We start from the raw sequence: 12,876 nt of genomic DNA on the forward strand, positions 1-12,876 counted from the left end.
ATGGACGAGAATCTCAGAAATGTTCCCTGAATAGTGATCCGTATGTCATCCGTGTGCAGTGCGAGGATGCGATTTTCTCGCATGCAAGCATCCGTGTGATATTTATTTGGCATCCGTATGGCGAGATTTTCTCACTGGCTTGCAAAATGGATCCATGGGCTCAAATATTTGTGAAAACATACATACAGTCTATATATATATATATATATACATATACATATATATATATATCAGTGAGACACATATATATATATATATATATATATACATAATTGTCTATGGGTCACTTCCGTCTGTCTGTCTGTCCTTCTGTCACGGTTATTCATTCGCTGATTGGTCTCGGCAGCTGCCTGTCATGGCTGCCGCAACCAATCAGCGACGGGCACAGTCCGATTAGTCCCTCCCCTGCTCTCACTGCCCGGCGCCCGCTCCATAATCCCCTCCACTCACCGCTCACACAGGGTTAATGGCAGCGGTAACGGCCCACGGTGTAACGCACTCCGTTACCGCTGCTATTAACCCTGTGTGTCCCCAACTATTTACTATTGATGCTGCCTATGCAGCATCAATAGTAAAAATATGTCATTTTAAAAATAATTAAAAAAAAAAACTGCTATACTCATCCTCCGCCGCCTTTGCCACTCCTCGCCACGCTCCCGGGACCGCTCCATTGCAAGCGGCAGCTTCCGCTAGGGCAAACAGAAGAAGAAATCCAGCTTCCAAAAAGCTTTTTTTGAAAAAAAAACTTCTTGTTCGAAACGCGTAGCCTGCTGCTACTCATTCTCCTGTGAACCATGTTTTTGGACCTTGGATTTTATCTTTAATAAATTTTGATACTTTTGGAAGCTGGATTTCTTCTTCTGTTTGCCCTATCGTTCAACGTGATGACTGCACGGTATCCGGGCTTCCCCACAACATATACCTTATAGGTGAGCTGGTTTTTCACAATTTTTTCTTGGGCAGCTTCCGCTCCCAGGGCTGGTGTGCGACAAGGACCTGCCGTGACGTCACGGTCATGTGACCGCGACATCATCATAGGTCCTGCTCACACCAGCCCTGGGACCAGCAGAAGCTGCCGCTTGCAATGGAGCGTGTTATGAACAGGTAATTCAGAACCACAATGGACATTGAAGTTCAGAGCACACAAAGTGACCTGACAATTACCAAAAACATAGGACGAGCTCTGAGACGTGGGAACTCTGCTGACCGCAATCCCTAATCCTATCACACCACACTAGAGGTAGCCGTGGACTGCGCCTAACGCTCCCTATGCAACTCGGCACAGCCTGAGAAACTAACTAGCCCTGAAGATAGAAAAATAAGCCTACCTTGCCTCAGAGAAATTCCCCAAAGGAAAAGGCAGCCCCCCACATATAATGACTGTGAGTAAAGATGAAAATACAAACACAGAGATGAAATAGATTTAGCAAAGTGAGGCCCGACTTACTGAACAGACTGAGGATAGGAAAGGTTACTTTGCGGTCAGCACAAAAACCTACAAAAAGACCACGCAGAGGGCGCAGAAAGACCCTCCGCACCGACTCACAGTGCGGAGGCGCTCCCTCTGCGTCCCAGAGCTTCCAGCAAGCAAGACAAAAAATTAAATAGCAAGCTGGAAAGAAAAATAGCAAACCAAAGAAATACAAGCTGGAACTTAGCTTCTGATGGGAAGACAGGTCACCAGAACGATCCAGGAGAGAACTAGACCAATACTGGAACATTGACAGGTGGCATGGAGCAAAGATCTAAGTGGAGTTAAATAGAGCAGCAGCTAACGAATTAACCTCGTCACCTGTGAAATTCAGAAACACCCACCAGAGGTCCATGGAGAGAACCAGCCGAAGTACCATTCATGAGCACAGGAGGGAGCTTGGCCACAGAATTCACAACAGGAGCGGTTCCGGGAGCGTGGCGAGGAGCGGCAAAGGCGGCGGATGGTGAGTATAGCAGGACTTCCAACGGGCCTTCGGAAGGTGAGTATATGTTTATTTTTTTTTAAGTCTCTATACTACGTGGCTCTGTGCTGGGCAATATACTACGTGCCTGGGCAATATACTACGTGGCTCTGCTATATACTATGTGGCTGGCCAATATACTACGTGACTGGGCAATATACCGTACTACGTGGCTCTGCTATATACTACGTGGCTGGGCAATATACTACGTGGCTGGGCAATATACTACGTGGCTCTGCTATATACTATGTGGCTGGGCAATATACTACGTCACTGGGCAATATACTATGTGACTGGGCAATATACTACGTGACTGGGCAATATACTATGTGACTGGGCAACATACTACGTGACTGGGCAATAAACTACGTGACTGGGCAATATACTACGTGACTGGGCAATATACTACGTGGCTGGGCAATATACTACGTGACTGGGCAATATACTACGTCGCTGGGCAATATACTACGTCGCTGGGCAATATACTACGTTGCTGGGCAATATACTATGTGACTGAGCAATATACTACGTGACTGGGCAATATACTATGTGACTGGGCAATATACTACGTCGCTGGGCAATATACTACGTGGCTGGGCAATATACTACGTCGCTGGGCAATATACTACGTGACTGAGCAATATACTACGTGACTGGGCAATATACTACGTGGCTGGGCAATATACTATGTGGCTGGGCAATATACTACGTGACTGGGCAATATAGTACGTGGCTGGGCAATATACTACGTGGCTGGGCAATTTACTACGTGGACATGCATATTCTAGAATACCCGATGCGTTAGAATCGGGCCACCATCTAGTATATATATATATATCTTTGTATTTCATTATTTCATACAGAGCTAGATAGCAGAATAGCCGGTAGTTCATTTGTCGGCTTTTGTTAGATCATTAACCCGACAGGATATGAGACATGGTTTATATACAGTAAATAATTGCATATATATCCGATTTATATATGTCCCTCACTAATAATGTTGGTAGTGTGTGAGTGTGTGTGTGTAAAATTTTGGAGCTGTAGGTGTTAAAGAATTAAATCACGGAAAAAACTGGTGTGGGCTCCTGCACAATTTTCTCCACCAGATTGGGAAAGCCAGTGACTGAGGGCAGATGTTTAAAGCCTAGAGGGGGACCATGTTTATTGAATCCTCCCCCCCCCCCCCGGCTAAAAACACCTGCCCCCAGCCACCCCAGAAAAGGCGCATCTGTAAGAAGTGCCTATTCCGGCACTTAGCCTCTCTCTTCCCACTGCCCTGTAGCATTGGCATATGGGGTAATAAGGGGTTAATGTTTTGCTATTGTAAGTTAACATTAAGCCCGTTTAGTAACGGAGAGATATCAATAAGACACCTATCTATTATTAATCCACTAATATGAAAGGGTTAAAAAATTCACACACATGCAGAATAAAGTCTTCTAATGAAATAATTAAACACACAGGTTTTCCATCTTTATTGCACTCTCAATCCAAGCAAAGCCCTCGTTCTTCTGGAAAAAAATTAAAAATTAAAAAGCAACAATATCCCATACCTGTCCACTGTACAGTCAAGTCCCACGCTGCAATCCATCTCAAGGGGTTAAATAGTTTACAACCAGGAGCAGTGCTAATGCTACTGCCCCGACTGTAAACCACTGAGTAATGAATGAAAAGCTGCCTGCGCAGCCTCCCCGGTCATGAACTCAATAGCGTGGGAAAGTTTCTCATCATTTTCCCATGCTGTCAGTTCACCACGGTCAGGCGGGGAGTCGGCGCATACTCAGTGACATCAGCGGTAGTCACTGAGGCTGTGCAGGCTCCCCGCTAGCTGCGGATGGTCCGTGTGGTGTGCGAGTTTTTCTCGCACCCGTAGACTTTCATTGGCGAGTCTCGGCCGATATACGACTCGCACGTATAATACGGCCGAGAAAAAAACTGATGATGGGAGCTGCCCCATAGATTAACATTGGCCCGAGTGCTGTGCTTTTTTTTTCTCTCTAGTGTGACTCCAGCCTAAACAGTAGAAACCCCCAAAAGTGACCCCATTTTGGAAAACTACACCACTAAAAGAACTTATCTAGAGGTGTGGTTAGCACCTTGAACTCACAGGTGCTTCACCGAATTTTATAATGTTGAGTCATGAAAAATGCATTTTTCCCACAAAAATGTTGTTTTAGCCCCAGAATTCTTCTTTTCACAAGGGTAACAGGTGAAAATGGACCAGAAGATATGTTGTGCGATATCTTCTGGGTACACCGATACCATATGTAGGGTGAAAAGCTACTGTTTGGGCACACAGCAGGGCTCAGAAGGGAAGGAGTGCCAATTGAATTCTGGAAGCAATTTTGGCTGGAATAGATTACCAATGTCATGGCACATTTAAAGAGCCCCTGACATGTTAAAATGGTAGACACCCCTATAAGTGACCCCAATTTGGAAACTACACCTTTTGAGGAATTCATCTAGGGGTGCAGTCAGCATTTTTAACATACAGTCGATTCACAAAATCATACAACATTGGACTGAGTAAATGAAAATTTAGAATTTTTCCACTAAAATGTTGCTTTGGCCCCAAGTTTAATTTTCAAAACGGATTATGGGATAAAATGGAGAGTACAATTTGTTATGCAATTTCTCCTGAATATGCCAATACCTTATACTGTATATGGTTGAAAACAACATTTGAGGCACAGTGGAAAGCTCAGAAGGGAAGGTGCGCAATATTGGAGTTCAGATTTTGCTGGAATGGTTGAGGATGCCATGTCACGTTGGCAGTGCCTGTGACATGCCAGATCAGCAGAAACCCCCTCACTCCCCATAAGTGACCGAATTTTTAAAACTACAACTCTCAATGAAATTGCATACATTTTTGCTATCTTAAGAAATATGTTCTTGAATTGAAGAATTTAGACTTTCTCTTTTCTGTAATATTATTTTGAAAAATTTAATAAAATGAAATTATAAAAAAATTACCTCCGGTCACAAAGGCAGAGTACTACTCTCATCAGCCTACACCTGCTGCCGCTAATAACAGCGGGAGCAGGTGCGACTGGTGGGAGTATTCATCAGCTGGCGTCAGTGCTATAAATAAATAAATGTAAACGCAGTGTGAATTCCATTTGATTTTTTTTGTTAACCAGCATGTCAAAACTGACAGCTGAGGGTTGCAACCCTTAGTTGTCAGATTTAGCATGGCTGGTTATCAAGAATAGAGGGGTCCCCATGCCTTTTTTTTATTATTATTTAAATAAATTAAAAAAAACTGCATGGACCCCATTTTTGACAACCAGCCAAATTAGGGGGCTGGTATTCTCAGGCTGGTATGGGGACATGGGTATAGCCCACCAGCCTAAAAATAGCAGCCTGCAGCCTCCCCAGAAGAGATTAATCTATAAGATATGCCGATTATGGCACTTTGCCGGCTCTTCTCATTTGCCCTGTGTGGATGGCGAGTGGGGTTCATATTTGTGGGGTTGATGTCATCTTTGTATTTTCAGGTGACATTATTACGAGCAGTTAGTAATGGAGAGGGGTCTGCAAGATGCCTTTCTATTACTATCCCCATAACCATATGGTCATGGTCAGTAAAAAACACAAAGAATATAGTACTTTATTTGAAATAAAAACACACTTTATTTTACAAATGTATTTAAAAATAACAAACACAGTTATACTCACCTGAAGCCCAGGTCCCCTGAAAAAAAACAAAAAAACAACAGTATCCCTCACCTCTCCGACATACTGTCCCAGGCCAAAATTCATATCGGTGATAATTGGTTTTCAACCTGAACGGTGCCAAATGCGACCATCCAGGCTGAAAACCATGAGAGGATGAGCTGCTGCGCAACGTCAGTGACTAGCGGTGATGTGAGAGAGGGTGAAAAAGTCTCACGGTGCAGCACTGCGCTCAGTGAGTTCAGCGCAGTTCACCGTGCAAAATTTCTCAAGGTGAGCTACAATTAACTCTCTGAGCTCAGCGCTGCACTGTGAGACTTTTTCCCAGGATGCAAGCCGTGATATCACTGAGGTCACCGCAGTTCATAGACCTGGCTGGGAACGCAGCCTCATTGACCTGCGAAAACCTCGCTAGTCACTGATGCTGCATCTTGGCACCGTCTAGGTTGAAAACCATTTATTGTAGACATGGAATAGGTGAGGAATAGGGTTTGTTTTTTATTTATGCTTTTTCTAACAGGAGCCCAGGGCTTAAATGGAATGGGTGAGTATAAGTGTGTTTCTTATTTTTAAATAAAGTAAAATAGTGTGTCTTTTTATTTTATATAAAGGACTTTATTCTGGCTGTAAGTTTATTTACAATATGTCTATGGGGTTAGTAATGGATAGGAGTCCTATAGATGCCTCTCCATTACTCCATAACCAGTGGGCTTGATGTCACCGGACAATGCAAAGGTGACATCAACCCCACAAAATATTACCCCACTTGCCACCACCAAAGGGTAAGTGGGAAGAGGCAGACAAACCGCCAGAATTGGTACATTTAATAGATGTGCCTTTTTAGGTGACTGCGGGCTGCTATTTTTAGGCTGGGGGGGAAAATCCATGGCCCCTTAGCAGCCTGAGAATACCAGCCCCCAGCTGTTTGCTTTAGCTTGGCTGCTTGTCAAAAATGAGGGGTGACCCCTCTATTCTAGATAAACAGCCAGGTGAGGCTTTAACCCGCAGCTGGCAGTTTTGCCATGCTGGTTTTGAAAAACACAGAAGAACCCATGTTTTTTTTTATTCATAGTGCAGGTGCCAGCTGATGAATACTCCCATCAGCCGGGGCCTGTTCTCGCTGTTATTAACGGCAGCAGGCGTAGGCTACCGCTGATCAGAGGCAGTGTTTAAGGCGCTGACATGCAGATGACAGCGTGGCAAACAATGGATGTTCGGACCCCCCATTCATGTGAATGGGATCCGGGTTTGGGTACTGTTCTGGTACCCAAACCTTTTTTTAAGCGTTGGCAAACAATGGATGTTCGGACCCCCCATTCATGTGAATGGGATCCGGGTTTGAGTACTGTTCTGGTACCCAAACTTTTTTTAAACTGTTCGGCCCAAATATCCATGGGTTTGCCCATCACTAATGATCAGTATTTGGTGAGTTTTTGATGTTGCAGATTTTCTGCAGCATTTCCACACCTATTAGTTAAATTAGGTTACTGGCATTTTTTTTCATTGCATTTCTAGTGCGTTTTTTACATGCGCTTTTATCACATTTGTGGTTTTTGCCTCTTTTTGGTATATCATGGTTTAAATAAAGTTGCTGTGTTTTGATACTATCTTGTATTTGATGGTACATGTGATTTTTACCTGCAGATTTTCCGCCACTAATACAATTCTATGGGGAAAATCTGCACATAAAACTCAGCATAGCCACAAGATAAATTGTCATGTTGCAGAATTAAAAAAATGCACTGCAGGTTAGTTCATGCTCTCCAAAAAAACCTGTTATGATCTGGTGGTTTAGGAACAACATGAGACAAGCTCTGAAGGAGGTGGTATCTGTACTGACCGCAAACCCTGAACCTAGCAGCGCAACTAAAAATAGCCGTGGGGGGTACCTGACGCTCCCTAGACCCCTCGGCACAGCCTAAGATCTAACTTCCCCTAAAGATGGAAACAGGAAACCTATCTTGCCTCAGAGAAAATCCCCAAAGGAAAGATAGCCCCCCACAAATATTGATGGTGAGAGGAGGGGAAAATAACATACGCAGAAATGAAATCAGATTTTAGCATAGGAGGCCAGTCTAGCTTGATAGATAGGACAGGAAAGGATACTGTGCGGTCAGTATTAAAACTCTACAAAAATCCACGCAGAGTTTACTAAAAATCTCCACACCTGACTAAAGGTGTGGAGGGTAAATCTGCTTCCCAGAGCTTCCAGCAAGACAGAATTAATTCATACTGATAACGCTGGATAAACATAGAAAACACAGAACGGAAAAGTCCACAATCTGTGAACAGAAAAGAGCAAGCAAAAACTTAGCTTATCTGAACTGGTCAGGATAACAGGGAAATCCAAAGAGATGTGAATCCAACCAGGAACCATTTACAAGTGGCACCAGCAGAAGGACAGAGCAGACATAAATAGCAGAGCAGAGACGATCAGTGGAAGCAGCTGAAGACAGCTAACTCCAAGGAGCAGTCACACCACCAGAAACCACAAGAGGGAGCCCAAGAGCAGAACTCACAAAAGTGCCACTTACAACCACCGGAGGGAGCCCAAGAGCGGAATTCACAACAAAACCACAGTGGGCGTGAGATTTCTATAAATCTCATCCAATTTACTGGAACAGTAACATGCTGTTCTGTTCAGTGAAAATACGCAGAGTCAAAAACTCATCATGGGAATTTAGGCATGAGGGGTTGTCCCGTGAAGAAAGTACATTTTACTCAATAAATTTTGGAATACAGGGACATGGTCTGATCATACCACATCTCCTGGGTAGAGGAGGATGCAAAAGAGAGTATACAGACAGGACAGCAATGGATTGACTATCCTTGGTAGGATATAAGTAAGAACCATGCTTGTTCAAAACGCGTCATCCTTTTTAGAATTTTTTATATACCTTTTTCCTATTTCCCTTAACTTTGGTTTTTAATCTAGTTTCATTGAATGTAACGTTTTAAAACATAATATTTTTTTCCTTTGAGATTGCAGCATTTTTCCTATTGTTCTTGTGTCACACCAATCCTAAAGGTGGGATATTTGCCTTACGTGCATCCCTATCTCACTGAAAGATCCCAGGACTACAATATACCTCAGGAGAGCTGATATGTATTTTTTTTGGATCTTTAGAAACTATGTTAGACTCTTACTAGTACAGAATCATTCTCCTCTGGAGATATTGCTTGTAGAGGAGAACACACCGTCACCTGGAGGCAACATACCGTGTACACGTGGCAACCACTGGACATACTATTTATTAAGAACTAGATTGTGGCCCGATTCTAACGCATCGGGTATTCTAGAATATGCATGTCCCCGTAGTATATGGACAATGATGATTCCTGAATTCGCGGCAGACTGTGCCCATCGCTGATTGGTCGAGGCAACCTTTATGACATCATCGTTGCCATGGCAACCATTATGACATCTACGTCGATACTGTGCCCATCGCTGAATCAGAAACGTGGGATTTCTACGTCCTTTATGGCATCATCGTCGCTGTGCCCGTTGCTGATTGGTCGAGGCCTGGCGGCCTCGACCAATCAGAGACGCGGGATCTCCAGGACAGACAGACAGACAGAAAGACAGACAGACAGACGGAAAAACCCTTAGACAATTATATATATAGATGTGTTCATTAATTTCCTTTTACAGCATTTTGCAACAAGGACAATAAGTGGTTTACGGACGATGTGCATAAACTGGACCATTACCAGGAAAAATGGCTACATTTAAGATTAAATTAAAAACAAAAAAAACTACAGGAGGTTTCCATGATAACCCAAGGTGCGGACTCGTAGCCTAAATCCCATGACACTGCGGGCTATCCCACAGGCTCTGATATGGGAGGCGGTAGGGGCACTAAAAGCTGCATGATTGCTGTTATAATACATCCGCCTCGAGTAGCTAAATACACCGACTTTAGTCTCTATTAGTTTCCTTGAATGAAAGGTTTTGTTTGGCGGTGCTAAGTCACCTCTATTTCAGCGTGTTTATGATAACGCTATGGGTGTATGAGTTGTACAAGCATTAGCCGGCAGCTGATTCACTGCAGATAGCCTGAATACATTTACCGAGGCGAACATCCAGCTAATCTGTTTGAAGAATATTGCGCGGCATTAGTACCAGCACTTCATGTTATCTGCACTGCCCGATAAGGTACATCTTTATTAAATTCAGTTATTGAAAGGGCTCTAGTCAGGGAGCAGGAATATTTTATAATCTAGAGGAAAAATTAAGCGTCTCTTTGTTAGGCAGAGTTTGGTTTAATGGCCGAGTGTCTAGAGAAGCCTTCTAAACACCTGCACTATTGTACAATGAAAGCTTTGTGATATTAAGTGGAAATAGCTATTTCTCCTCTCTCCTACAACCTTTCCAGTGATAGCCACCAAATCCATACTCTGGTATTAGAGCTCCACTCTCTGTCCTACACGTAGAACTGCCGGCGGCTGCTCCCTGTACGCCGGACGACACTAGGCCGCCGAATAGTATGGAGCCAGGAGAATATTAGCTACAGAAAATCTGGATTTTTTTTTATTTTTCAAATTTAGTAGTCCATAAAATGCATTGTGAAGATGGATATTGCTTTTTTTTTTTTTTTTTTTTAACTTTATGAACGTTTTTTCAAATAATATGTAACTGCACAGTAGGTTTATTAATAATGTCCATTTAGACACAAATAGGACATTTATTAAATGTATATATGTGCTTTAAAAACTACATATATATGTAGTATGTATGCATGTGTGTTAATATATACAGTGTGTGTGTATATATATATATATAATATAATATACCATATATAATAAATAATATATATATACATACATGTATATGTTTGTGTGTGTATACCATTCATGCATACACGTAGCAATTGTTAATTTTTTTTTGTTATACGAACAGTAGATTGCAAATTTAATATCTGCCACATCTAATATACACAGCACTAAACATAAATATGATATAAATATGTAATATATATGCACTGTACATGTAGATGTTTATGCGTTTATGCAATGTGCATGTACATATTTTTTTAGTTTATTCTGACATTTACTAAATAGTTAACCCTCTCTAAAATGCCACCTACCTTTTTGAGTAGATCCTGTGCAGGGTTTCTGTGACATATGACCATTTCTTGTTCCGCGATATACATTGTATTACACATATTGGCCATCTTCTGTGACATGCCACTCCCTTGAGGATCACTTTCAATGCAATTTTAATTGTAATAAACAATCTATCATACATGATTTAAACTGAACTATACCTTTTACCAGTTAAAACTATACAATTTTCCTAAGAGAAAAAAATCACACATTATTTTAATATTAATTGCTAAAAATTTGTGTATTCATTATGAGTCTATATATTTCTACATAGCTATATATTATATTGTTTCCAATCAGGGTTTGCAAGCCAGTAAAACACGATTTGATAGACAGCTAATTGGTATTACGTACATATCTCCGCAGAATTTCCTTACGCTCTTTTTGATCCTCCAAGCAGCTGACAGAAAGGTCGGAGACACTGATGGCAGCCGAGGCTGTCAGAGTCACTAGAAGAACCAGACAACCTTCCCCTTCTTCCAGATTCAGCTTCAGTTTGTGAGTTTGTTCTTTGCTGAAGGCCGACAGGTCAATCTGGCACCTGGAAACAAATGTGTGGAATAAGCAAGTGGCTCTCTGCACCAAGTGAAATAAACAGGGCCTAACGTAATGTGGAGACATCCGAGAAGAGGAAAGATCACACTCTGAGACGGGGAATAAGATGCATATTTCCAGGCTCTCTACCCTTAGTCTTTAAAGTATAATTCACATACAATACCAGGGAAGGCTCATCGCAGTACAGCTCAGCCAACCATGTACACGGACAGAAATTGAAAAGCCCTTTCATTTCAGAATGTAAGAAAAATACCGCACAGCTCTTCCCCACTTCTGAACTATACAAAGATGATGGATCTTTTCTTACAGTATTGAAAAAAATTCAATAGGGCCATTCTGTACGTTGGGCGCACAATGAATGCTATATAATAAACCGCGGTAAATCCGGTAGATAAATAACGCAACGACTCTGATCGCCACACTTGTAAATCCGCTGCGTGACATGTTATCACTGTGGACAAGCACCGCTACTATCATTGCACAGATGTAGCATTTCCAAGCATGACGCACACCACAATGGAGCAACATCTATCGATGCCGAAAACTATAACATGACTCCTAACTTCACATGTTCAACGGATTGAGCCGAGTCAAATTACAAATTTCTGCATAAAGGTATTTTTCTGCATTAGGGGGAAAAATGCTACTTGTAATAACTTTAATTTGTTTTGTTCTTGTTGCTCATATAAAAAAACAATAAAATAGAAATGATATAAAATCAGTCCCTACAGTAATATACATTCATTTGTGATATGTGGACTACTTTATATGTTAGGCATCATTTAGACGTCTGTTTTTGACTTAACCGTCCTATCCATATTCATCGTGGACGTAACTGATATTAAATGCACCCATGTTCTCACAACTTAGTTTTGTAGACTAATTGTTCCAAAATAAAGAAAGGAAACTTCCATTTTTGATCCAAGCCATATATCACATATCCATTGAAATCAATGGGTTAGCTTTAATAAAATAAGACAGCATACCCAATGCCATCCGATGTGCTGAGTGCTGTCTGGTTTTTTATCGTATAATGGGTAGGAGAGGAAGCTTTGTTTTTTTGTTTTTTTTTTAAGTTTTATAATATCAGAAAAATACCATACTGATAGTAAAAATGGACACCCCGACTAATCACTGAAAAAAATCTGATCCAGGACACTGGTAACATAGTAACATAGTAACATAGTTAGTAAGGCCGAAAAAAGACATTTGTCCATCCAGTTCAGCCTATATTCCATCATAATAAATACCCAGATCTACGTCCTTCTACAGAACCTAATAATTGTATGATACAATATTGTTCTGCTCCAGGAAGACATCCAGGCCTCTCTTGAACCCCTCGACTGAGTTCGCCATCACCACCTCCTCAGGCAAGCAATTCCAGATTCTCACTGCCCTAACAGTAAAGAATCCTCTTCTATGTTGGTGGAAAAACCTTCTCTCCTCCAGACGCAAAGAATGCCCCCTTGTGCCCGTCACCTTCCTTGGTATAAACAGATCCTCAGCGAGATATTTGTATTGTCCCCTTATATACTTATACATGGTTATTAGATCGCCCCTCAGTCGTCTTTTTTCTAGACTAAAT

The 12,876-nt window shown here is 41.9% G+C and overlaps 1 protein-coding gene across 3 annotated transcripts in view; it reads right to left on the bottom strand.

Annotated features, from left to right (window-relative positions):
• Positions 1–12,876, bottom strand: part of MCTP1 (multiple C2 and transmembrane domain containing 1) — a 1,531,547-nt gene that overhangs the window by 897,766 nt on the left and 620,905 nt on the right. For all 3 annotated transcript variants that reach the window (XM_069751887.1, XM_069751881.1, XM_069751897.1), the window contains exon 10: positions 11,091–11,277. In XM_069751887.1, the coding sequence (XP_069607988.1) occupies positions 11,091–11,277 (187 nt within the window). The remainder of the gene's footprint in view (positions 1–11,090; positions 11,278–12,876) is intronic.

This window comes from Ranitomeya imitator, chromosome 1 (genome assembly GCF_032444005.1).
Source record: "Ranitomeya imitator isolate aRanImi1 chromosome 1, aRanImi1.pri, whole genome shotgun sequence".
NCBI classification, from domain to species: Eukaryota; Metazoa; Chordata; class Amphibia; order Anura; family Dendrobatidae; genus Ranitomeya; species Ranitomeya imitator.